General features: G+C 44.6%; 1 protein-coding gene across 1 annotated transcript in view; it reads right to left on the bottom strand.

Annotated features, from left to right (window-relative positions):
• Window positions 1-3,868: 3,868 nt before the first annotated feature.
• Window positions 3,869-27,617, bottom strand: part of LOC124038371 (storkhead-box protein 1-like) — a 52,232-nt gene continuing 28,483 nt past the window's right edge. Inside the window, 4 exon segments of the mRNA XM_046354179.1 lie at window positions 3,869-4,685; window positions 5,618-7,344; window positions 7,347-8,494; window positions 8,956-9,108. Of these exon segments, the coding sequence (XP_046210135.1) occupies window positions 4,532-4,685; window positions 5,618-7,344; window positions 7,347-8,494; window positions 8,956-9,108 (3,182 nt within the window). The 3' untranslated portion in view covers window positions 3,869-4,531.

Genomic DNA, 27,617 nt, shown 5'->3' with positions numbered 1-27,617 from the left:
TAGTAGATGGTATAATGTACAGTATACATATAAGATGAGTAATGTAGGGTATGTAAACATGTGAAAGTGGCATTGTTTAAAGTGGCTAGTGGTACATTTATTACATCAATTTTTACATTATTAAAGTGGCTGGAGTGAGTCAGTATGTTGGCAGCAGCCACTCAATGTTAGTGATGGCTGTTTAACAGTCTGATGGCACTGCTTTGATGCACCTGTACTGACTGCACCTGTACTGACCTCGCCTTCTGGATGATAGCGGGGTGAACAGGCAGTGGCTCGGGTGGTTGATGTCCTTGATGATCTTTTTGGCCTTCCTGTGACATCGGGTGGTGTAGGTGTCCTAGAGGGCAGGTAGTTTGCCCCCGGTGATGCGTTGTGCAGACCTCACTACCCTCTGGAGAGCCTTACCGTTATGGGCGGAGCAGTTGCCGTACCAGGCGGTGATACAGCCCGACAGGATGCTCTCGATTGTGTATCTGTAAAAGTTTGTGAGTGTTTTTGGTGACAAGACCAATTTCTTCAGCCTCCTGATGTTGAAGAGGCGCTAATTGCGCCTTCTTCACCATGCTGTCTGTGTGGGTGGACCATTTAAGTTTGTCCGTGATGTGTACGCCGAGGAACTTAACTTTCTACCCTCTCCACTACTGTCCCGTCGATGTGGATAGGGGGGTGCTCCCTCTGCTGTTTCCTGAAGTCCACGATCATCTCCTTTGTTTTGTTGATGTTGAGTGTGCGGTTATTTTCCTGACACCACACTCCGAGGGCCCTCACCTCCTCCATGTAGGTCGTCTCGTTGTTGTTGGTAATCAAGCCTACCACTGTAGTCTGTAAACTTGATGATTGAGTTGGAGGCGTGCATGGCCTCGCAGTCGTGGGTGAAGAGGGAGAACAGGAGAGAGCTGAGAACGCAACCTTGTGGGGCCCCAGTGTTCAGCGGGGTGGAGATGTTGTTACCTACCCTCACCACCTGGGGGTGGCCCGTCAGGAAGTCCAGGACCCAGTTGCACAGGGCGGGGTCGAGACCCAGGGTCTCGAGCTTGATGACGAATTTGGAGGGTACTATGGTGTTGAATGCTGAGCTGTAGTCGATGAACAGCAATTCTCACATAGGTATTCCTCTTGTTCAGATGGGATAGGGCAGTGTGCAGTGTGATTGCGTCGTCTGTGGACCTATTGGGGCGGTAAGCAAATTGGAGTGGGTCTAGGGTGTCAGGTAGGGTGGAGGTGATATGGTCCTGGACTAGTCTCTCAAAGCACTTCATGATGATGGAAGTGAGTGCTACGGGGTGATAGTCATTTAGTTCAGTTACCTTAGTATCTCCAGGCCTCCACGCATACAAGCTGCATACAAGCCCCTGATGTACGCTTTTGCTAAATCTATATTTAATTAAGTATAATAAATCAATTGAATAATAAATCAATTGAATATACAATATAAATCCATTATTATTTTAGTCAGGTCTAAAGAAACCTGATATGAAGAAAATATATTTAAGAACAGAATGGTTGGCCTACTGTATGTTATCTGGCTATGTTCCATGCCATAGACTGTAGGCTTGTTCGTTTAGCTGAAACATATGCTTATAAGTCATGCCATTGTTTCATATTATAGGATTTTATAGTAGGAAGAATATTTTGAACTAAACTGAATAAAATACTAAGGATATTTTTCACATTACGGAGTGGGTGTGCATATGAAGTGTCTTTGAAGCAGGTCCTCCCTATATGATAGATTTAGAGTTATTTGGCAACTTAATTTGTGAATAATACAAACCTTAGAATGTCTTAGAAATCAACACATATATGGCCTGCATGATGCTATTATCGGCTATTCCTAATTTGAGAAAGTAGAAAAAAGCTTGCACTGTTCCTTGCCTCAAGCAGCACAGCTGTTCTCTCAATTAATCATATTGTCACCCATCAGACTATTCTCAATTAATCTTGTCTTTACTAATATGTACAATTTGTTTAGATTTAGAATGAGCCATTATCAAGTGGGCAGGAACAAGGGCAGGGGAAAAAAGTCATGTTATCTGTATGCACGCAAATAGCAAATCGTGAATGGAGGCCGCGCACTTTCCCACCGGTCTTGTTCAATGATACGTCTTCGGTTGTATAGCTGAGCATGTGCGTAATATGAGCAGCTGAGAAATAAATACTATAACACTTATTTCACTCCACGCATCAACCACTATTTGATGAGCATTCTCTCGCTGCGCGACAGGTGATATTCCGCCCAAACTCTGTATGCCATGTTCTCACCAAACCTGTTCCTGCAGCTACCCAGTGCTTAAAGTTGCACTATGCAGAAATCGCTCCATTTCCTGGTTACCAAACTCTAATAGTACACCTAATTTCAATTTAAGTGACAAAATAAGATAGTATAGTGTAGATAATCATTGAACCAGCTACGATAAAAGATTGTAGTCAGAGTGCATTATAACTGCAGTGTGCTGCAAATACGGCATCCAAAATAACACTGTTTTTTTACTGCATTACTTTTGCAGTTAGAGTGCAGTATCTACCGCTTATTAAACATGATTTCAAGTCGAATGATATATCTAGAACTCACATTGCTATGTGGATTTGGTCGGTTCGACCAAAAAGTTACATATTGCCATATTGGGAAACCGAGTGAAATCTGTTCGGGAACATGGTTTCACAACTAAACATATTTCAATAAACTGTTGACAGCCCTTCTGTGCGCTCGAGAAAGGAATAAAGGAGAGATGGGAAACGTATTGTGGTGAGAAATGATGTAGGCTATAGTTAAAGGTGTGCCACCCAATTAATTATACAAATATAAAAATTCCCTATCACAAGGCTATTCAAAATCGCTCGTGGATATAACATTTGGACCGTAGCATACGGTAACCAGTCCATCCAGTATGCATAATAATACAGTCCACACTCAAAGGCGATTACTTGAATTTGTTTAATTTTGAAGTATAGCCTAGACCAATTATGTACTAAAGACATCTTAAATCGGTTTTGTTTGATGTTTTTCTGTCATGCATAATATGCGGTAGGCTATGTATTGTATAACGGCACAATCATCATTTTAATTCCGTTTTTTTTCGGGCTTGGGCTCAAACGCATATGCATAAGCTCTAATATGGATATGGGCGTTTTTAATTAATCATCACCTTAGAAAGCTGTCCATTTCATTGTTAGTCTTTGAAACAACATTTACAATGACCATGTTTTACACTCAGTTTCAACCGACTGTTGAACTTCTTTTTTCAAATTGATCACCAGTGATGTGAGTTTTAAAAGCATGATACTGTTTTGATGTGTTTGATGTGATTTTCGATTTCATTTACATTGATGTCAGAGTGGTTAGAGGGACAATAGACCCCTTAGAACCAGGCCATTAGAACCTGTACTAACAAAGCATGTCCACAGTGCATAACAAGAAATTACCATGACTCAACAGTCACATGGAATTTGACTGTGGTCATGACTCATGACTGGTGGTGTGGTGGTAATATTAACACCACAACAGCCCTCTGGCCTTTACATAACACTAAACCACCTCCCATTCCTCCACCCATTCCACCCTCCTAACGCTAGCTCCCCCAGAGACGGGGTGACATGGTTGGGGTTTCTCTTCCATGTACACCTCTTCACTGGAGCCTCCACCAACACCCAATGCTTAGCTTATCAGCTGTTTGCCAGGTTCAGGTTTTTTACAAATCTTTCCTGAGTGATGTGAATTAACTTTTTTGCCTTTCACTGGAATTCCTCTTGTAAATCTAGTCATTTCAGGTGAAAGGTTAGGTAGTGAGTGTACATGTGTCATCCAATTTCTTTAAAAAATAATTTGTATGATAAAAGATATGATCCACACATTCAGCGAGGAGGTGGCTTGTGGTGCATAAAGATTTATTTGTGTTACACATGGCGACAAGGAAAGAAGTGTGAAAATGAAGATACAGGTTAAAGATCCAGTACTGAGTTATTTTGTCATCGTTTTGGGCCAAGTTGAATGTAGTGAAAAACAATAGCAACTCAGAGTACAACCTGTTACTTCAATCCCACCAATCGATTGATCATGCATTTAACATAGCCGATTCACCAGTCATTAGCCGAATACGTCTCTCAGGATATTCCTGTTAAATGTTATATACAGAATGGGAAAAGTAGACTATACATCTGTACAAAGACCTCCATTGGGGTAGGTCTGGAGTTTGAGCACCCATAAATTGCTGCTATAGACTGTAGCCCTGGAGGACAGGATATATAACCAGGCTAGGCAATGAGGAAAGGTTAGAGGTTCACAGCAGATTTATGACAGCAGTGAAACAAATAGATGCTGTAAGTCCATAAAGACTGGGGTTGTGTACCCCATATCTGATAGCACAGTGTTCCTACTTCCCATGCTTTTTGGTGGTAGAAAAGAGGGAGCTGCATCAAAGGACTCATGGGCCCTAACACAGAGCTGCATCAGGGAGATCATAGTCCCTCACACAGAGCTGCATTGGGGAACTCATGATCCCTCGCACGGAGCTGCATCAGGGGGCCTATGGTCTCATACGTTCATGACGGGTGTGAGCTGTAGCAGAGAGCTCTGTGGTCGCATGGCTGAGCTCTTGGAGTGCAGTTTCTCCAGGTTCTGTAGGAAACCTTGCCTATTTAGACTCTCCAGAATCCCTGTGTTGTTAGTTGCCAGACAAACACGGGTCCTGTAGGGAGAAACAGAAGAACAGGGTGTAAATGCATGGATGGACACTTGTGTGCACATGAACACAAACTGGTCCTGTGGGGATTGGGGAGATTAACCATATCAGTTGGATAGAATTACAATATGCAATACACTGTTAGTCACACACACTAACTATACTGTGAAATCCAAGTGAAAACAACTCTGCTCTTCACCACAAAAGGGGAAAAGCCAAGTACTTATAAAGTTAATGGAAAAACCTTTGACCTTTTCCCCTTTCTTTGTTTTAAACATGAGGGTGTACCCATTCCAAAGTAATTACATGAATCACTATAATCATTCCCCTCTGTCTAAATACTGCCTGGTGTAATTGGCTATGGGGTGTTTGTTCAGCTTCTTCTCCATTGAAAATGAAAAGGGAAGAGAGAGAAGGCACACCACCGACCAGGGCCATGGGTGATCTAACTACTCCCAGCCTTAGCTTATTTTCTGCATCTCCACATTCCTCCACCCTCCCTGGGCCAGCACTATAGGCTCTATGGCCTCTACCTCAGCCAAAGAGAGAGGCTAGGGTTACAGCTGGAGATAGAGGTCGAGGCCGCAGGCGAGAAGACAAATAAACAGGGGATATAAGGGCCAAGTACCTCTGTTATGTTTTCTGGTTGACTGGGACCTCACACAGGAGAGGATGTGAGGAGGGTAGGTACTGCTGCCTAGAGGAGTTCCACTGAGATAGCACTACAAATGAAGGCCATTCCTGGGGCATAGTCCTTTAAAATAGACTAATACTGATGAATATCATGGTCATTTAATAATATCTAGCTGGTGCCAAATTGTCACAATCACTCCACAAAATATAATGAGACCCTTTGTGAAAAGTGGTATAACTGCAATCCATTAAAAAAAAGTGACGATGATGATCATCAACATTTTAATACAAAGAAATAAACGTACCGTGGCGAGTCTATCCCGCTGTCTCCTGTGTTGCTCTGACTCTCCCCCGCCTCCCCCATTATCTCTCCCCGTCCAGCTCCACTGGGCATGCCCAGACTGGCACTTGAGGTCTGAGGGCCTCCTCTGTCCCCCAGGGTCTCAAAGCCGCCCTTTTCCTCCTCCTCCTCGACTCCACACCCCCACTGAGATGACTCCCTGTCCCCCTCGTCTGCTGATTTATGGAGGGTCTCAGCATCCGAGTCCACCTCGCTGGTCTGGCAGTAGTCAAAGATGCTGCTGTCTGCCGCCTCAGGTGGCTCTAAACCCTCTGGAGCTTCCAGGGAGAGGCTGGCGTCCTGTCTTCGCTCCCCCGGGATTGGAGCTTTTCGTCTGGGGATGGGATCACTGTGGACTCCTGGGGACGTGTGGCTGCGGTGGTTATGGGTAGAGCCGCTCACCCTGAACCACCTCTCCTCTTCCTGTCTTTGGGGGATGTGGGGGGACAGAGGGGGGTCTTGGTGGATAGTGGAAGAGTGTTCCCCTGGAAAAGTGCTATTCCAGTCTCCTTGCAGGGAATGGGGGTTGGGACAGTGGGGTTGGGGCTCGTGGTAAGGGGAGTGAGGTTGGTTGTGGTAGTGGGTGATAGTGTCTTGGTATATGGTCTTAGGATCATGGTAGAGGGATTGAGAGTCATGATAATGAGACAGGTGTGTTTGATAGACCTCTCTGTTGTCAATGACTCCCTCCTCACTCAGATACAGAGAACTACAGGCATCCTCATCTTCTTCCTCTGCTCTCTGGTAAAACCTGTGATCATCTTCTATAAACTCATCACTCTCTATCGTAAAGCCATTACTCTCCACTGCTAACCCATCACTTGCCCTTTGCCCATGCCCTGGACTCCTGTGGGCTCTACTGACACCAATGCTGTGTACCTGCCCATGTTGTTTGGGAGTGGTACTGCAGGCCTGTTGGTGTGAGGAGAGCAGGTCAGGCCTGTGGGTTAGGTCTCCCTGTGTGTCTGTGTGTTTGAAGGATTGCCTGCGATGCACAGCAGGCTTTGGCCAAGGCATGGCCTGGTCGTACGGGTGGGCAGGGACTGAGTCATAGGGGTGGGTACTAGGGAGGTTGGCATCAGAGTCCAGGGTTTGGATTGTTACTGCTGGGTGTCTATGGTCTGTTGTACTGCCATATTCTACTTGCTGTGTCGGTCTATGCTTTCCCTCCTTCTCCTTCTCCTTCCCTCCCTCCCTGCTCTTCCTCCCTCTGTTCTTTCCCTCCCTCTGATATCTAACCTTGTCGTCCATCCTTAGTGTGCTGCTCTGTGGGTAAGCCGAGCTGTAGTCCAACGGTAATTCACTGGGTGGTTTGGTGTCAGAGAGGGGCAGGAGGAGGGGTTCAGTGGTGAACACCCTCTCGTGGAGACGGTCACATGACCTGTCCTCGGCTGTATGAGACTTCCCAGCATACTGTGTGTCAGCAGCGGTTGCTTTTGCTTTGTGCGGGTCCCAGGATTTGGAGCGGTGTCCCGCTGGTTCTCTCCTCCCTCCTCCTGAAGTCTTTCCCTCTTTCCCCTCCTTCGCTTCCTTTCCCTCTCTCCTCCTCTGTTCTTTGTGGGTCATAGTAGGTGCCACAGTCTGGGTTGTGGCTGTATCTTTCCCAGGTGATTGACCATCAAAGGGGTTGTCAATGCGTTTCTTATAGAGGCTTTTCCCCTCCACCGCTCCTGGCTCCTCTCTGTGGTCTAATTCATCAATAGGGACCTTTGGTCTGAGGCAAGAGGGACCAGGTCCTCCCCGTCTGGGTCCACATCCACACACACTGGGGCCTTAGTCTTCAGCCGGTCTCTCCGTTTCTCTCTGGAGGAATGGGCCCTTCTCTTAGTGCGAGAGGCCTTGGAGGTAGATCTCCTGCCCCCAGCCCCTGCTCCTAGTCTGGCTCGGGAGGACTGGTGGTGTCTGGGCTTGGAGCAGTTTAGGATCTCAGTGGACATGCCCTTGTCCACACCCTTGTCCCCTCCGTCAACCCTGTCCCCCTTGTGCAACCCTCTGTCCCTTTCCACCCCTCTTTCCCCTCGTCTTTCCATTTCCATCCCTCTCTCCCCTCCTCTCTCCTCCAGTTTCTTCATTAGTACAGTGTGGCGTGTCAGGTTGTCAACAGTAAGCTCAGGGTTGATGCGTCTGATGATAGCATGCTCCAGGTCTCTGGGCAGATTGTTCAGATCCTCCTCGTCCCTCACTGGCCACTCCTCCGGAGGGAACTGACCTGAGAACAAGGCATATTCTTTCTTCACTTTCTCCTTCTTCCCTCCGTTCCTCCTGAAGAGGCTAAGGCCAAACCTCCTCCCTAGTTTCTCCTTGCCATCTTTGTCTTTGTCCTTACGGCTAGTGGCAGTAGTGGTAGCCGTAGTGGTCTTGCTGACCTCACTAATCTGGTAGTCTGCGGCCGTCGAGGTCGACTGGTGCTGGACTTGAGGCTTATGGTCTCGAGGCCACTTCAGGCTCTTCCCTGTGCACTCGCTAATAGAAACAGAAACCGAGTGCTGGTCTGGGACAGATGGAGGAACAATGGCAGCTATAGTGGCCGTAGTAGCAGCATTGGTCATGTTCTGGGCAGGAGCAAAGCAGCTGCAGGACTTGCAGTGGGTCACCAGGGGGGACTGTGGGTGGCTCTCCAGAGTGTCATTACTGAGCAAGTAGGTGATGGGGGGAGGGGAGGGCAACTCATTGTCTCCAGACCCTGAGGTCCACCAGCTCTTCTCTCTCACCAGGCTGTTGGTGATGAAGTAGGTCTGAGGAGTGACAATGAAGTAGCCCTCTCCTGTGTGGTAGATCTTCCTCTCTTTGATCAACGAGCCCAGAGCGTTGTACAGGATGTCTTGAGTAGGGATGGTCATCCCTGGCAAGGAGAGAGCGAGAGAAGTTCAGTCATATTAGTTAATACAGTTTATCTCCTTTAAATCCCTCAAAAGTTACTGTATATCTGCTGAAAACTGCCAGTTGAGATTAAGCGTTAGACTTAATACACTAAATAACATTCTCCCCTTTTTTCCCAACTACAATTCCCCTTTTTCAGGAGCACCTGTGGTTGAATGTACTGTATGTTTTAACTTATTTATTTTGATTTAACCTTTATTTTAACTAGGCAAGTCAGTTAAGAACAAATTCTTATTTACAATGACGGCCTACCAGGGAACAGTGTGTTAATTGCCTTGTTCAGGGGCAGAACGACAGATTTTTTACCTTGTCAGCTCTGGGATTCGATCCAGCAACCTTTCGGTGTCCCAACGCTCTAACCACTAGGCTGCCTGTATGTAAGGACATGCTCTGAAGCTCTCCCCATACATCTTTATATGTTACCTTGGTGAGCCTTGGTCATGTGACTGATGAGGGCATCCTGGTTGACGGTGATGTTGGAGGAGTTCATGTCAGAGATGACACAGCATAGGACCTCGGCTAGAGGGATGAACTGAGACTGGGGCACTGGAGACATCTGCACTGGGGACAGGTCACCTGGAAAACACACACACACACACACACACACACACACACACACACACACACACACACACACACACACACACACACACACACACACACACACACACACACACACACACACACACACACACACACACACACACACACACACACACACACACACACACACTTACTTAGACTGGTGAAACACACAAACATCTGTGTCACACCCACGTCTGTTAATGTTGAGTTTTCATGTAGTAGCAATATTATGACCATTGTTGGTCTTCAACAACTGTTTTTGCCAGTCAAAATAACTTAATTCTGTCATGGTTGCAACTTTTACTTTGTGGTCTAGATCCTTTTTCCAGTAAAAATAATCCTGTCACGCCCAAGATGAGATTTCTGAATGCGGGTGGTCCAGTGAGTAATGTAGACCAGGCCTGACTTCCATTGGAATTCCATTAATACTGGGATGGATTGCGGTATTCCATATATGCTGGGAGCGACCACGGAATGTCATTACCCCCACAGAAGTGACCACAAGTTCTGCCTGCCAGGCTATCACATATCACCTCTATATCATACTGTGTCTTCAGCTGCTATAACCCGGCCACACACTTTTGGGAATTTTCTTGTGATCCAAGAAAAATACATAAACTAAATGTATGTTTAAAAGAGAGAAAGAGAGGGAGGGAGGAATGGATGGAGGGAGAAAGAGAGGGAGGGAGGAATGGATGGAGGGAGAAAGAGAGAGCATTTTACAGACACTTCAATCCGTACAAAGCTCAGACTGTACCTAAAATGTCTGTCTCTGTCTCTATGTCTGTCTCTCTGTCTCTCGCATGCACAAGTGAACACCAGTGGAGACTGCTGAGGGGAGAACAGCTCATAATAATGGCTGGAACGGAGGAAATGGAATGTTTGATACCATTCCACTAATTCCACTCCAGCCATTACCAAGAGCCTGTTATCCCCAATTAAGCTGTCACCAACCTCCCGTGGAGTGCACACTACACACACACACATCAAACCCACCCAACCAACCCGAGGGCTGACTGACAGCGTTCCAATGACATGATTCTAAGATCTGGAAGCCATCTCAGAGAGAAACCACAGGCCTTTGAAATCATAAAACAAACTCATTTCAAAACATAGCAGACATTTGAACATTTTAAGACGGATTCATCTCAGGACCAAAGACAAGAAACTGCAGTAGAGTTCCTCACATACAGTAAAACAGTCAATTACCTGCCATACCAGCCTAGACTAGAAGGACTGAACTCCCTCAGGACTACAGGTTTTTTATAGTTTTGCTTCAGTGTCTGTTTCTTTACTAACTGAAGATGCACAGACAGGGGGAGGAGAGATGGTGATGGTACGTGGGGGGGACAGAGCGGGAGAGAGAAAAGCGACAGGGAAACAGATGTGGAGAGAGAGAGGGGGAGATAACAAAACCATAAAGATCCCCCCCTTAAAGGGATAGTTTCAAGTTTTAATGTCTCATAGGAAATATGAAATACACAATAACGTAAGTAAGTACGCATACTACTGTGATGGATATTTTATACTTGTACTTTTCTAATAACTCAGTTTTGTGTTCTATTCAGGTGCTGTTCTAATAACCAATTTCTATGTTCGTGCAAGTGACTGATTGAACGAATCCTCACTTATCAGTATCTGCAATTTGGCAGTACGCCCAGACCTTGTTTTGAGAACGAAAGAACTCAGTTTCAAGGTCTCAGCTTAGAGAGAAGAAGCCTCGTGAGATATTGGTCGGTCACATGAATAAAGCAAACGTTAATTCATTATGAATGATGAATAAGCTAAATCATGCAAATATAAATTGTCTGTATATAAGATAACTAACGGGACTACCCCAGGTGGAGCTCCTGATTGACATGTGTACTTGGTGCATTGAGTTGGTTGGAAACTCTCCAGCGTGCTGATAATAAAGGATGATTCATTGAAGATTGACTTCGAGTGTCCCTGGTGGTAATTTCCACAACATTTGTAAGAATTGCCACAACAGGAAATATTTAAAAAGTCAGTTCCAATATAAATATTTACATGTGCAGGGATACTGGAGTGATGGAGGTAGATGTGTATAGGACTAACGGGACTAGTCAACAGGATATGCATTTAACAGAGTAGCGGCAGCTTGCATGTGAGTGGGTGTGCGGGTGTGGTGGGTCAGTATAAATGTACAGTACCAGTCAAAAGTATGGGCAAACCTACTCATTCAAGGTTTTTTTTTTTTTTAAACTATTTTCTACTCTGTAGAATAATAGTGAAGACATCACAGCTATGAAATAACACATATGGAATCACGAAGTAACCAAAAAAGTGTTAAACAAATCAAATATATTTTATGTTTGAGGTTCTTCAAAGTAGCCACCCTTTGCCTTATTCACGACTTCCACCGAGGGTTTCTCCTCTCCCTGTTCGGGAGGTGCACGCCGGTCGTCGTCGCCGGCTTACTAGCCACCACCGATCCATTTTTCTTTTTCGTTTGGTTCTGTCTGTTTCTTACACCTATGTTCTATTGAGTTAATTTCTGTGGGTTTATTAACCTTGTTGTCTGCTGGTATTTTGTGCAGGATTATTTCTGTGTTTGTTTGGTGCGTGTGCTAGGTTGCGCCACAGGCTATTCTCACGGTCGTTTGAGCCGTTGTGATTTATTTAGGAGTAGATTATTTTTCCTCCTGTTGTCACTTTGTATTCCTGTTTTGTTGGGCGCCTTCGTTGGGTTTGTTTCCCGACCAGTTTTGTTGTGTTTTGTGACTTCCAAATATGTATTTTCTATTTCGACTTCAGTGCTCTCCTGCTCCTGACTTTTGCACCCACCTCGTCCTAGTGAGGCATCTTACAGCCTTGATGACAGCTTTGCACACTCTTAGCATTCTCTCAACCAGCTTCACCTGGAATGTTTTTCCAACAGTCTTGAAGGAGTTCCCACATATGCTCAGCATGTGTTGGCTGCTTTTCCTTCTCTCTGTAGTCCAACTCATCCCAAACCATCTCAATTGGGTTGAAGTTGGGTGATTGTGGAGGCCAGGTCATCTGATGCAGCACACCATCACTCTCCTTCTTGGTCAAATAGCCCTTACACAGCCTGGAGGTGTGTTTTTGGGTCATTGTCCTGTTGAAAAACAAATGATAGTTCCACTAAGCGTAAACCAGATGGGATGGTGTATCTCTGCAGAATGCTGTGGTAGCCATGCAGGTTAAGTGTGGCTTGAATTCTAAATAAATCAAGGACGGTGTCACCAGCAAAGCACCCCCACACCATCACACCTCCTCTTCCATGATTCATGCGTTCACCTACTCCGGGTCTCACAAAGACACAGCGGTGGAACCAAAAATCTCAAATTTGGACTCATCATCTCAAAGGACAGATTTCCACCGGTCTTATGTCCATTGCTTGTGTTTCTTGGCCCAAGCAAGTCTCTTATTCTTATTGGTGTCCTTTAGTAATGGTTTCTTTGCAGAAATTTGACCATGAAGGCCTGATTCACTCAGTTTCAACTGAACAGTTGATGTTGAGATGTGTCTGTTACTTGAATGTGAAGCATTTATTTGGGCTGCAATTTCTGAGGCTGGCAATTAACTTGTCATCTGCAGCAGAGGTAACTCAGGGTCTTCCTTTCCTGTGGCGGTCCTCATGAGAGCCAGTTTCATCACAGAGCCTGGTGGTTTTTACAACTGAACTTGAAGAAACTTTCAAAGTTCTTGACATTTTCCGGATTGACTGACCTTCATGTTTTAAAGTAGTGAAGGATTCATTTCACTTTGCTTTTTTGAACTGTTCTTGCCATAACATGGACTTGGTCTTTTACCAAATAGGGCTATCTTCTGTATATCACCCCTACCTTGTCACAACACAACTGATTGGTTCAAACGCATTAAGAAGGAAAGAAATTCCACAAATGAACAAGGCACACCTGTTAATTGAAATGCATTCCAGGTGACTAACTCATGAAGCTGCTTGAGAGTATGCCAAGAGTGTGCAAAGCTGTCAAGGTAAATGGTGGCTACTTCAAAGAATTTCAAATATAAAATATATTTTGTTTCTTGGTTACTACATGATTCCATATGTATTATTTCATAGTTTTGATGTCTTCACTAGTACTCTACAATGTAGAAAATAGTAAAAATAAAGAAAAACCTTGGAATGAGTAGGTGTCCAAACTTTTGACTGTTACTGTATATGCATATTATGTGTTTGTGTGTGTGTTGGCATGTGTAGGGCTCTGTGAATGTGCATAGAGACAGCTTGTAGCTTGTTGATGTCAGACTTGATGCACCAGTACCTCTTTCCCTGTGGCAGCAGAGAAAATAGTCTATGGCGTGGGTGGTTTGGTTCTTTTGGCAATGAAGCCCTTTTGTCTACGTCAGACAAACTCGTGGATACCATTTTTATGTCTGTGTGCAAAATTAAAGAAGTTGCTAACTAGAGCTTGCGCAAATGCTAACTAGTGTTAGCACAATGACTGGAAGTCTATGGTATCATCTAGCATGCTAGTAGATACCATAGACCTCCAGTCATTGTGCTAACACTAGTTAGCACTGGCTCACAAAAGTACATCTAACTTCTTTTATACTGGATGCAGAGACATAAAAATGCTATCCCTGAGTTCAACTGACTCTGGGGTAGTAGATAAAGGGTTTCATTGCCAAAATCCCGAAGTATCCCTTTAACTTCTTATGGCTGCAGGGGCAGTATTGAGTAGCTTGGATGAAAGGTGCTCAGAGGTGCCCAGAGTAAACGGCCTGCTCCTCAGTCCCAGTTGCTAATATATGCATAGTATTATTGGTATTGGATAGAAAACACTCTGAAGTTTCTAAAACTGTTTGAATGAGGTCTGTGAGTATAACAAAACTCATATGGCAGGCAGAAACTTGAGAAAAAATCCAAACAGGAAGTGGGAAATCTGAGGTTGGTCGATTTTCAACCCAGCCCCTATTGAATACACAGTGGGATATTGGTTATGTTGCCATTCCTAAGGCTTCCACTAGATGTCAACCGTCTTTAGAAACTTGAATGGGGCTTCTGCTGTGATCTGGAGCCAGATGGGAGCTGTTTGAGTCAGTGGTCTGGCAGAGAGCCAGGTCCTGGTTACACACATTTCACATGATAGCGACCTGCGTTCCATGGCTTTTCTACAGACATAGGAATTCTCCGGTTGGAATGTTATTGAAGATTTATGATAACAACATCCTAAAAATTGATTCTATACTTAGTTTGACAAGTTTCTTAGACCTGTAATATAACTTTTTGAAGTTTTCGTTGGACGTTTGGCTGGATCTGCACGAGCGTTTGGATGTGTACTAAACGCGCTAACAAAAGTAGGTACTTGGACATAAATAATGGACATTATCGAACAAAACACATATTTATTGTGTAACTAGGATTCCTGGGAGTGCATTTTGATGAAGATCATCAAAGGTAAGGGAATATTTATAATGTTATTTCTGATTTATTTCTGTTGACTACAACATAGCGGATAAAAAAAATGTTTTTTCTGAGCTCCGTCTCAGATTATTGCATGGTTTGCTTTTTCCATAAAGTTTTTTAAAAATCTGACACAACGGTTGCATTAAGGAGAGGTATATTTATATTCCATGTCTAACAATTGTATTTGTCGACATTTATAATATTATTATTTCTGTAAAATGATATGGCTCTCTGCAATATCACCAGATGTTTTTGGAACTAGTGAACGTAATGCGCCAATGTATACTGAGATTTTTAAAATATAAATATGAACTTAATCAAACAAAACATACATGTATTGTGTAACATGAAGTCCTATAAGTGTCATCTGATGAAGATCATCAAAGGTTAGTGATGAATTTGATCTCTATTTGTGCTTTTTGTGACTCCTCTCTTTGGCTGGAAAAATGGCTGAATTTTTCTGTGAGTTGGTGGTGACCTAACATAATCGTTTGCGGTGCTTTCGCTGTAAAGCCCATTTGAAATCGGATAATGTGGTGGGATTAACAACAAGATTACCTTTAAAACGGTATAAGATACATGTATGTTTGAGGAATTTTAATTATGAGATTTCTGTTGTTTTGAATTTGGCGCCCTGCACTTTTCACTGGCTGTTGTCATATCGATCCTGTTAACGGAATTGCAGCCCTAAGAAGTTAACAGGACTGGGTTTATGGGCAAACAATGGACTTTGAGGAGATTTAGTTACATCTTGATTCAAGTTCACAGTTTGAAGTTGTGTTTTATTTTGCTTGCTCGAATGGTTATATGTACACACTGCCTAGTGACTACTACAACAGTTCTTAATACTTAACCTATTATAATGTAAGCTATAGTTAACTCACAATCTGGGATGGCCACTTTAGTGCTTTCCCACCCTGAGGTGTTAAATGATTAACCTACCAACAAGCCTGAGTTTTACAGATAGTATAGGTTTACTCTTCTTCTTAAAGAGTTGTAACCAACCCCAAACACAGACATGGGCACAACCACAGACAGACACATGGCAGTGACCACTACCTCATAAAGACCTGGGATATTGGTTTTCATTCATCGACAACACATGCTGTATCGACAAATTCTTATGAGATATTTCAAGTAGGCTGCATGTTTTCATGTAAGAAAATGTAAGAAACATGTCTGTGGTTAATCCCTGTGGTGTGTGTGTGTGCGAGTTTCTCCCACCACTCCTTAGACCACTCAGCTGAAACTGTGTCTGGCACACACACCGCTCCCTGCAGAGTAAACATTCACCTCCGTCACACACTTGAACCACTTATGTCGGAGGCAGCGAAAATAAACCACTAATCAGATGGCTGCCATGGTAGGGTTAATCATGTATGGCATACATGCATGGTGTGCACGCACACATACATGCACACCCGAGGCAGTCTGAGGAGCCAGAGGGGAAGGGGCGATATAAGCCCAAAGTCCAATATAAGCCCAGGATAATTTTGGACCTAAGCCTGCCTTCCCGCTGTTGAAACAACGACTCACATTATTAGGCTGGAGACATGAGCATCTTGTAATTATATACATATCTCTGGATGAGCCTACAAAGGGTTTGCAAACACAGCAAAGAAGTTAAAATGCTCAAATCCTGAAACACACAAACACGCCCAACGTGAGTTGTGTAACTGATATAACATGACATTTTATCTTATTCATTTTGCTGAGCTTTTGTCTGATGAAATACAGTATACAGCTAAGTAGAGGAATTAAGCTGACAACAACAAGGCCCTTTATCAGTCAGTGTTAAGCCACAGCAGCCACTTATCCACAGCCCACTAGTGGGAGAGGTCTGTTCTTACTTCTTAAACATCCTGATCCTGTTCTAAGGGAGGGGAATGAGGGATAGTGGCCATAGCCAGACAAAAATATGCCTTCAACCCCTAACCCCCATACATCCTCACCACTGACAACAGGCTGCTAAAGCTCAGTCTAATCCTTAGATCTGATGTCTCACTGAGTGTTCCTTCCATTAGGTATTAGCTCTATTGTGCTCACTTCCTAGAGCAATAGCTTCCAGGCTGGCTAGCAACAGCTAATGGCTGGGACTTAGGGCTTCCGCATGCTTCAGTTTGGCTGGTGCCTAGCTGAACCCGGCCAGACGAACCGAACGAGTGTGCTTGCATACTTCCTTAAAAAACCTTCGCCAGAAAAACAAGAGAAAAAAAAGAAAAAGCCAGTATACACTTCCTCAAAATAGTCCGAATTAATCTAAGCTAACTCAAGAAATATGTAATTAATGAAAGTTTTTGCCGAGGAGATCTTAGTCCCGCAATTTTACATCTAACTATTTGGTGCAGTATTTTTCGTGTGAAAAAATCAGCATGAAAACGAGTTGTCTCTGGTTGAACGCCAACAAACTTCATTGAAGAATCCTTACTGTTGACTGATCGCTAACAGAGGGTAGTAGACTTCGGCTCCCAAACTTCGGCTTGCCTGGAAAAAAAGGTTGTGCGCACAAACAGCTGAAAAAACCCTTGCCAAAGACTAAAACGAACAAACATTTCACAAAATGTTGTCATAATATACACTACATGACCAAAAGTATGTGGACACCTGCTCTTTGAACATCTCATTCCAAAATCATGGTCATTAATATGGAGTTGGTCCCCCCTTTGCTGCTATAACAGCCTTCACTCTTCTGGGAAGGCTTTCCACTAGACGTTGGAACATTGCTGCAGGGACTTGTTTCCATTCAGCCACAGGCATGAGTGAGGTCTGGCACTGACGTTGGGTGATTAGGACTTCCCCAAACTGTTGCCATAAAGTTGGAAGCACATAATTGTCTAGAATGCCATTGTATGCTGTAGTGTTAAGATTTCCCTTCACTGGAACTAAGGGGCCTAGGGCAAACAATGAAAAACAGCCCCAGACCATTATTCCTCCCCCACCAAACTTTACAGTTGGCACTATGCATTGGGGCAGGTAGCGTTCTCCTGTCATCTGCAAAACATAGATTCATCCGTCGGACTGCCAGATAGTGAAGCGTGATTCATCACTCTAGAGAACGTGTTTCCACTGCTCCAGAGTCCAATGGCAGCAAGCTTTACACCACTCCACCTCACGCTTGGCATTGAGCATTATGATTTTAGTCTTGTGTGCGGCTGCTCAGCCATGGAGACCCATTTCATGAAACTCCCGACGAACAGTTCTTGTGCTGACGTTGCTTCCAGAAGCAGTTTGGAACTCGTAGTGAGTGTTGCAACCGAGGACAGATGCACTTCAGCACACGGCGGTCCCGTTCTGTGTGCTTGTGTGGCCCATTACTTCACGGCTGAGCCATTGTTGCTCCTAGACGTTTCCACTTCACAATTAACAGCACTAAGAATTTACTGGGGCAGCTCGAGCAGGGCAGAAATTTGACAAACTGAAAGGTGGCATCCAATTACGGTGCCAGGTTGAAAGTCACTGAGCTCTTCAGTAAGCCCATTTTACTGCAAATTTGTCTAAGGAGATTGCGTGTGCTCAATTTTATACACCCGTCAGCAACGGTTGTGGCTGAAATAGCCAAATCCACTAATTTGTTGGGGTGTCCACATACTGTTGTGTGTATATATAGTGTACGTACAAACTGTTTTGAATACAAAACATGTGGACGCCTTAACACAGTCTTGTGGGGGAGATGGAGGAAGGGCATTTCCATGGCAACAGAATTACACCGAGACTCAGATTTTTCACTTAAATGTATGCTAAATAAAAACCATTGATTTAAAAGTTTAACAGACCATACAACTTTATGCAAAAGGCCTACTTTTAACCATTTAGACAGAATTTTGTTTTGATAAAACCTCTTTTATGTGAGCAAGTTTTCCAAAAACTCAAAATTATGATCAAAAGATATCTGCAGAAAGAATGGGGTGTCAGCTATGACATGATACCATGACTTTGAAAAAATATATACACTGCTCAAAAAAATTAAGAGAACACTAAAATAACACATCCTAGATCTGAATGAATGAAATATTCTAATTAAATACTTTTTTCTTTACATCGTTGAATGTGCTGACAACAAAATCACACAAAAATGTTCAATGGATATCAAATGTATCAAGCCATGGAGGTCTGGATTTGGAGTCACACTCAAAATTAAAGTGGAAAACCACACTACAGGCTATTCCAACTTTGATGTAATGTCCTTAAAACAAGTCCAAATGAGGCTCAGTTGTGTGTGTGGCCTCCACGTGCCTGTATGACCTCCCTACAACGCCTGGGCATGCTCCTGATGAGGTGGCGGATGGTCTCCTGAGGGATCTCCTCCCAGACCTGGACTAAAGCATCCGCCAACTCCTGGACAGTCTGTGGTGCAACGTGGCGTTGGTGGATGGAGCGAGACATGATGTCCCAGATGTGCTCAATTGGATTCAGGTCTGGGGAACCGGCGGGCCAGTCCATAGCATCAATGCCTTCCTCTAGCAGGAACTGCTGACACACTCCAGCCACATGAGGTCTAACATTATCTTGCATTAGGAGGAACCCAGGGCCAACCGCACCAGCATATGGTCTCACAAGGGGTCTGAGGAACTCATCTCGGTACCTAATGGCAGTCAGGCTACCTCTGGCGAGCACATAGAGGGCTGTGTGGCCCCCCCAAAGAAATGCCACCCCACACCATGACTGACCCACCGCCAAACCGGTCATGCTGGAGGATGTTGCAGGCAGCAGAACGTTCTCCACGGCGTCTCCAGACTCTGTCACGTGCTCGGTGTGACCCTGCTTTCATCTGTGAAGAGCACAGGGCGCCAGTGGCGAATTTGCCAATCTTGGTGTTTTCTGGCAAATGCCAAACGTCCTGCACGGTGTTGGGCTGTATAAGCACAACTCCCACCTGTGGACGCCGGGCCCTCATACCACCCCATGGAGTCTGTTTCTGACCGTTTGAGCAGACACATGCACATTTGTGGCCTGCTGGAGGTCATTTTGCAGGGCTCTGGCAGTGCTCCTCCTGCTCCTCCTTGCACAAAGGTGGAGTTAGCGTTCCTGCTGCTGGGTTGTTGCCCTCCTACGGCCTCCTCCACGTCTCCTGATGTACTGACCTGTCTCCTGGTAGCGCCTCCATGCTCTGGACACTACGCTGACAGACACAGCAAACCTTCTTGCCACAGCTCGCATTGATGTGCCATCCTGGATGAGCTGCACTACCTGAGCCACTTGTGTGGGTTGTAGACTCCGTCTCATGCTACCACTAGAGTGAAAGCACCGCCAGCATTCAAAAGTGACCAAAACATCAGCCAGGAAGCATAGGAACTGAGAAGTGGTCTGTGGTCACCACCTGCAGAACCACTCCTTTATTGGGGGTGTCTTGCTAATTGCCTATAATTTCCACCTGTTGTCTATTCCATTTGCACAACAGCATGTGACATTTATTGTCAATCAGTGTTGCTTCCTAAGTTTGATTTCACAGAAGTGTGATTGACTTGGAGTTACATTGTGTTGTTTAATTGTTCCCTTTATTTTTTTGAGCAGTGTATTATGTTTTTTAAACTACAGTAAGTGAAGTGGATTTACATCCAGTTACAGAATTGCGGTAACCAGTGGTGAAAAATGTACCAAATTGTCATAACTGAGTAAAAGTAAAAATACCTTTCAAGAAAATGACTGAAGTAAAAGTGAAAGTCACCCAGTACAATACTATGTGAATAAAAGTAAACAATATTTGGTTTTAACTTAAGTATCAAAAGTAAAAGTATAAATAATTTCAAATAAAGAAAACCAGACGGCACCAATTTTTTTTGTATTTTTTTCTTTTTTACCGATAGCCAGGTGTCAAGACTTCCGCCGAAGTCGGCTCCTCTCCTTGTTCGGTACAGCGTTCGGCGGTCGACGTCACCAACTTTCTAGCCATCGCCGCTCCATTTTTCATTGTTCCATCTGTTTTGTCTTGTTCCCTGCACACCTGGTTTTCATTCCCTAATCACACTGCGTGTATTTATTCCTCTGTTAAATTCCATGTCTTTGTGTGAAATTGTTTATTGTTATTGTGACACGCCAGGCTGTTTCCATGTTCCATGTTTGTGCACGTTGTATGTTCGTTTGGTACATTAGCTTTGGTAAAAGTTTTTTCGCGCTTTTGCCTTTTTCTGGAGGTTTTGACACAGTTTGCGTCCATCTGTTTTTTCACTCCAGCCTGAATAAAGAGTGCGCCTGTTCACAACACTCTGCTCTCCTGCACCTGACTTTGCCACCAGTAAACACACCCTTGACACCAGGGGCACACTCCAGCACTCAGACATAATTTACAAACTAAGCATTTGTGTTTAGTGAGTCTGCCAGATCAGAGGCAAGTAGGGATGTTCTTTTAATAAGTGTGTGAATTGGACCATTTTCCTGTCCTGCTAAGCACTCAAAATGTAAGGAGTGCTTTTGGGTTTCAGGGAAAATTTATGGAGTAAAAAGTACATTATTTTCTTTAGGAATGTAGTGGAGTAAAAGTTGCCAAAAATATAAATATTAAACTAAAGTATAGATGCACAAAATACTTTCAAGTACTAGGTACAGGTACTTTACACCACTGGAGGTAATGGAATTTCATTATGGGTCCCTAATCTGTCCTATACAGAAATGCATAATTATGGATATGAATGTCATTCTCTTCATGGATGTATCCTAAATAGGTACAAAAGGTATAAATATGCTATATCCTCCTTTGCATATGTGTGTACTGTTCTACACACTGGTTATTATTTGAAGGAGCTCTGCCACCAAACAAGACCAAATTTTGTCCAATCATAGACGTCCATGTTTCACAAGTTTGAACATCAAAGTACAGCACAGCACAGTACAGTACAGTCGCATTCAGTACAGTGTAGTACAGTAGAGTTCAGTACAATCAAGTAGAGTATAGTTAAGTACACTACAGTAGATTTATAGTACAGTAAAGAAAGTATAGTACAGTAACGTTCAGTACAGTGAAGTATATCCACTCAATTCTACTGTTCAAGAACAGTTCAGGACTGTCCTGAACTATACTTTTCCTTACTATACTGAACTATACTCTACTTTTCTTTTCCTTACTGTACTGTGCTGTCCAAACTTGTGCTACATCGATGTCAATGATTCGGTCCGACCTGTACCAAATCAATCATGGACCTCTATGTTTTGGACCAAAAAAGACATCTGTGGACGTTGAAATAAAGGCCAGGGCGGACTGACCAAATTTCAACGTCCAAGGACGTCCGGTGTCGGTCGGTGCTTAGTGGGTGATGATGCATGTTACAGTAAATGGAAAGAGAGGGAGAGTTGACATTAATATACAGTGCCTTCGGAAAGTATTCAGATCCTTTGATTTCTTTTCCAAATTTTGTTACGTTACAGCCTTATTTTAAAATATATTAATCATTTTCCCCTCAATCTACACACAATGCCCCATAATGACAAAGAAAAAATAGGATTTTAGACATTTTTGCTAATTTATTGCAAAAAAAAAATGAAATATGACATTTACATAAGTATTCAGACCCTTTACTCCGTACTTTGTTGAAGCACCTTTGGCAGCGATTACAGCTTTGAGTCTTCTAGGGTATGACACTACAAGCTTGGCACACCTGTATTTGGGGAGTTTCTCCCATTCTTCTCTGCAGATCCTCTCAAGCTCTGTCAGGTTGGATGGGAGCGTTGCTGCACAGCTATTCTCAGGTCTATCCAGAGATGTTCGATCAGGTTCAAGTCTGGTCTCTGGCTGGGCCACTCAAGGACATTCAGAGACTTGTCTCGAAGCCACTCCTGCATTGTCTTGGCTGTGTGCTTCGAGTCATTGTCCTGTTGGAAGGTGAACCTTCGCCCCAGTCTGAGGTCCTGAGCATTCTGGAGCAGGTTTCCATCAAGGATCTCTCTGTACTTTGCTCATCTTTGCCTCAATCCTGACTAGTCTCCCAGTCCCTGCCGCTGAAAAACATCGGCCAACACCATGCTTTACTGTAGGGATGGTGCCAGGTTTCTTCCAGGGTGACGCTTGGCATTCAAGCCAAAGAGTTCAATCTTGGTTTCATCAGACCAGAGAATCTTGGTTCTCATGGTCTGGGAGTCTTTAGGTTCCTTTTGGCAAACTCCAAGCGGGCTGTCATGTGCCTTTTACTGAGAAGTGGCTTCCATCTGGCCACTCTATCTTAAATGCCTGATTGGTAGAGTGCTGCAGAGATGGTTGTCCTTCTGGAAGTTTGTCCCATCTCCACAGAGGAACTTTAGAACTCTGTCAGAGTGACCATCGGGTTCTTGGTCACCTCCCTGACAAAGGCCCTTCTCCCCCAATTGCTCAGTTTGGCCGGGCAGTCAACTCTAGGAAGAGTCTTGGTGGTTCTTCCATTTAAGAATAATAGAGGCTACTGTGTTCTTGGGGACCTTCAATGCTGCAGACATTTTTGGTACTCTTCCCCAGATCTGTGCCCCGACATAATCTCAGAGCTCTAGGGAGAATTCCTTCAACCCCATGGCTTGGTTTTTGCTCTGACATGGACTGTCAACTGTGGGACCTTATATAGACAGGTGTGTGCCTTTCCAAATCATGTCCAATCAATTGAATTTACCACAGGTGGACTGCAATCAAGTTGTAGAAACATAAAAAATGATCAATGGAAACAGGATGCACCTGAGCTCAATTTCGAGTCTCATAGCAAAGGGGCTGAATACTTACGTAAGTAAGGTATTTCTGTTTTTATTGTTAATGCATTTGCTAAAATTTCTAATGATCAGTTACATTTACATTTACATTTAAGTCATTTAGCAGACGCTCTTATCCAGAGCGACTTACAAATTGGTGCATTCACCTTATGACATCCAGTGGAACAGCCACTTTACAATAGTGCATCTACATATTTTAAGGGGGGTGAGAAGGATTACTTTATCCTATCCTAGGTATTCCTTAAAGAGGTGGGGTTTCAGGTGTCTCCGGAAGGTGGTGATTGACTCCGCTGTCCTGGCGTCGTGAGGGAGTTTGTTCCACCATTGGGGAGCCAGAGCAGCGAACAGTTTTAACTGGGCTGAGCGGGAACTGTACTTCCTCAGTGGTAGGGAGGCGAGCAGGCCAGAGGTGGATGAACGCAGTGCCCTTATTGGGTGTAGGGCCTGATCAGAGCCTGGAGGTACTGAGGTGCCGTTCCCCTCACAGCTCCGTAGGCAAGCACCATGGTCTTGTAGCGGATGCGAGCTTCAACTGGAAGCCAGTGGAGAGAGCGGAGGAGCGGGGTGACGTGAGAGAACTTGGGAAGGTTGAACACCAGACGGGCTGCGGCGTTCTGGATGAGTTGTAGGGGTTTAATGGCACAGGCAGGGAGCCCAGCCAACAGCGAGTTGCAGTAATCCAGACGGGAGATGACAAGTGCCTGGATTAGGACCTGTGCCGCTTCCTGTGTGAGGCAGGGTCGTACTCTGCGGATGTTGTAGAGCATGAACCTACAGGAACGGGCCACCGCCTTGATGTTAGTTGAGAACGACAGGGTGTTGTCCAGGATCACGCCAAGGTTCTTAGCGCTCTGGGAGGAGGACACAATGGAGTTGTCAACCGTGATGGCGAGATCATGGAACGGGCAGTCCTTCCCCGGGAGGAAGAGCAGCTCCGTCTTGCCGAAGTTCAGCTTGAGGTGGTGATCCGTCATCCACACTGATATGCCTGCCAGACATGCAGAGATGCGATTCGCCACCTGGTCATCAGAAGGGGGAAAGGAGAAGATTAATTGTGTGTCGTCTGCATAGCAATGATAGGAGAGACCATGTGAGGTTATGACAGAGCCAAGTGACTTGGTGTATAGCGAGAATAGGAGAGGGCCTAGAACAGAGCCCTGGGGGACACCAGTGGTGAGAGCGCATGGTGAGGAGACAGATTCGCGCCACGCCACCTGGTAGGAGCGACCTGTCAGGTAGGACGCAATCCAAGCGTGGGCCACGCCGGAGATGCCCAACTCGGAGAGGGTGGAGAGGAGTATCTGATGGTTCACAGTATCGAAGGCAGCCGATAGGTCTAGAAGGATAAGAGCAGAGGAGAGAGAGTTAGCTTTAGCGGTGCGGAGCGCCTCCGTGATACAGAGAAGAGCAGTCTCAGTTGAATGACTAGTCTTGAAACCTGACTGATTTGGATCAAGAAGGTCATTCTGAGAGAGATAGCGGGAGAGCTGACCAAGGACGGCACGTTCAAGAGTTTTGGAGAGAAAAGAAAGAAGGGATACTGGTCTGTAGTTGTTGACATCGGAGGGATCGAGTGTAGGTTTTTTCAGAAGGGGTGCAACTCTCGCTCTCTTGAAGACGGAAGGGACGTAGCCAGCGGTCAGGGATAAGTTGATGAGCGAGGTGAGGTAAGGGAGAAGGTCTCCGGAAATGGTCTGGAGAAGAGAGGAGGGGATAGGGTCAAGCGGGCAGGTTGTTGGGCGGCCGGCCGTCACAAGACGCGATATTTCATCTGGAGAGAGAGGGGAGAAAGAGGTCAGAGCACAGGGTAGGGCACTGTGAGCAGAACCAGCGGTGTCGTTTGACTTAGCAAACGAGGATCGGATGTCGTCGACCTTCTTTTCAAAATGGTTGACGAAGTCATCTGCAGAGAGGGAGGAGGGGGAGGGGGAGGAGGATTCAGGAGGGAGGAGAAGGTGGCAAAGAGCTTCCTAGGGTTAGAGGCAGATGCTTGGAATTTAGAGTGGTAGAAAGTGGCTTTAGCAGCAGAGACAGAGGAGGAAAATGTAGAGAGGAGGGAGTGAAAGGATGCCAGGTCCGCAAGGAGGCGAGTTTTCCTCCATTTCCGCTCGGCTGCCCGGAGCCCTGTTCTGTTCTGTTCAGTTAACTTTGTCATTATGGGGTATTGTGTGTAGATTGCTGAGGATTTCTATTTATAATCAATTTTAGAATACGGCTGTAACGTAACAAAATGTGGAAAAAGTCGAGGGGTCTGAATACTTTCCGAAGGCACTGTATATAAGAAAGAGAGAGATTATGAAGGCAGATGACCCTCAGACTGGTCTCACTCAGACTGCCAGCATCCATCTTACCTCGATTGCAAGGACGTCTGTATGAGGAACCAGACAAGAGGGCAATGGACGCAGAACACACACAAACACCCAGACACTCTTAAGGCCTCTATGTGAGGCTGGAATAGATGATGCACCAGCCCATCACCAGCCCGGCCTGTATGTGTGTGTATGTGTGTGTGTGTGTATGTGTGTGTGTGTGTGTTTGTATTGTGTGCGCACTTGCGTGCTGGCGTGTGTGTGTGTGTGTGTCTCCGGGCATATAAAGTGCAGCCCCAGCACAATCCCCTGACAGCCAGGCTGGCGAGAGAGAGGTTATCCAGACTTTACACCCCAAGCAGACAGAATGAGAAAAAAAACAGTTATCAGCTGAACATAACAGTATTCCAGTGGGAGGGAGGACAGTAGAAGGTGACCCAAGTGGTTTGTGACTACTATGATTTCAGTTACCTATTTTTCTGAAATTCTGTTACTGATTTGGTAACAGAATTAGGTTTTAATCACTTAATAATTTAGAAACAAAATTGAGGTCTACCTTTTCTTGTGACTTTTATTTTCATGAGGGATAGAAAAAATTATCCTGGGGCCTCTCGAGTGGCGCAGCAGTCTAAGGCACTGCATCGCAGTGCTATAAGCGTCACTACAGACCGGGGTTCAATCCCAGGCTGTGGCACTGCATTCTTGTCCCATTGCGCTCTAGCGACTCTTTGTTGCGGGCCGTGCGCATGCACACTGACTTCGGTCACCAGTTGTACGGTGTTTCCTCAGACACATTGGTGCGGCTGACTTCCGGGTTGAGGAAGCAGTGTGTCATGAAGCAGTGTGACTTGGCAGGGTCATGTTTTGGATGACGCATGGCTCTTGACCTTCGCCTCACCAAGTCCGTGCGGGAGTTGCGGCGATGGGACAAGACTGTAACTACCTAATTGGATATCACAAAAATGGGGTAAAAAGTTATTTAAAAAATATATAATTATTTTAAAAATCCTAAACTAAATATACAGTAAGTGTTGAAATTAGTTGGCAGGTTTTTCCATCTGTTTGACCAGAAATCCAATCCTTTGCTTATTCCTATTTTTTTAATGGAAAATAGTTGAAAAATGTATTTATGCCTTAATTATAAAAAATAAAAAACCTCTTAGCTTTCATTTGACACCAAATTTAACATTCTACTATGAACTTCACATATGGGTGCTCATTGGTCATTTTAGACAGAAATGACCGGAAACATTGATAATGTGGAAGGAAGAACACTAAAACGTTGTTTTTCTAAGATGCAAGTGTGGCAAATCGTCTTGAACAGGGCTTGGAACCAGTAACCAGGTAACAGGGCAAGTGCACTGCGTTCTGCACCACAAAGGTTCAGACCTCTTGGCAGGTGTTGTAATGCACTTTGAAAGGGAAGCTCCACAAGCAGCCTACACAGCACAGTAGCAGACTGGACCTGCCTATGGTGGATTAATGTTATTATTTAGTCTAACATTAGAAGGTGTGACCACCCCTCAGTAATAGAGATCAGTGCTGTAGCCCAATTCTCTCCAGGGGAATATATACGAAAGAGAGAGATTATGAAGGCAGATGACCCTCAGACTGGTCTCACTCAGACAGCCAGCATCCATCTTACCTCGATTGCAAGGACGTCTGTATGAGGAACCAGACACCTGGACACGGACATTAAACCCTTTGTCAAACGCCACATCAATACCCCTCTGGGTACCATGGCAATGACACACTGTGCCACGAGGAGGAGAAACGGCGTTCTAGTGGGTAAAACAGGAGGTAGAAGCAACATTCTAGACTTAGAATAAGCTAAGTATCACAATACTTTTTCCATGGCAACAATGTTAACACGAAGCAGCCTAACTCTTTGGTCCTTTAAAAACCTGCTGTATGTAAAATATTGTGTGTTGTAGCTTAAAAATAAATGAATGTGACTCTGGATGACAATAAAATGATGTTTGTTTACAAAATTAGGGCTGCTTTCCTGAAGAAGTCAAATCCGCTTCGTGTTTTGTTTCCTTGCCACGCTACTAACGAGTATCACAAGTTTGTACTTGTGATGGTATTACTGTACAAAATAGCTTATTAAAACT

Source organism: Oncorhynchus gorbuscha, linkage group LG06 (assembly GCF_021184085.1).
Source record: "Oncorhynchus gorbuscha isolate QuinsamMale2020 ecotype Even-year linkage group LG06, OgorEven_v1.0, whole genome shotgun sequence".
Lineage (NCBI taxonomy): Eukaryota > Metazoa > Chordata > Actinopteri > Salmoniformes > Salmonidae > Oncorhynchus > Oncorhynchus gorbuscha.
Note: the sequence above shows the minus strand (reverse complement) of the source record. Positions and strands in the feature narration are given on the sequence as shown.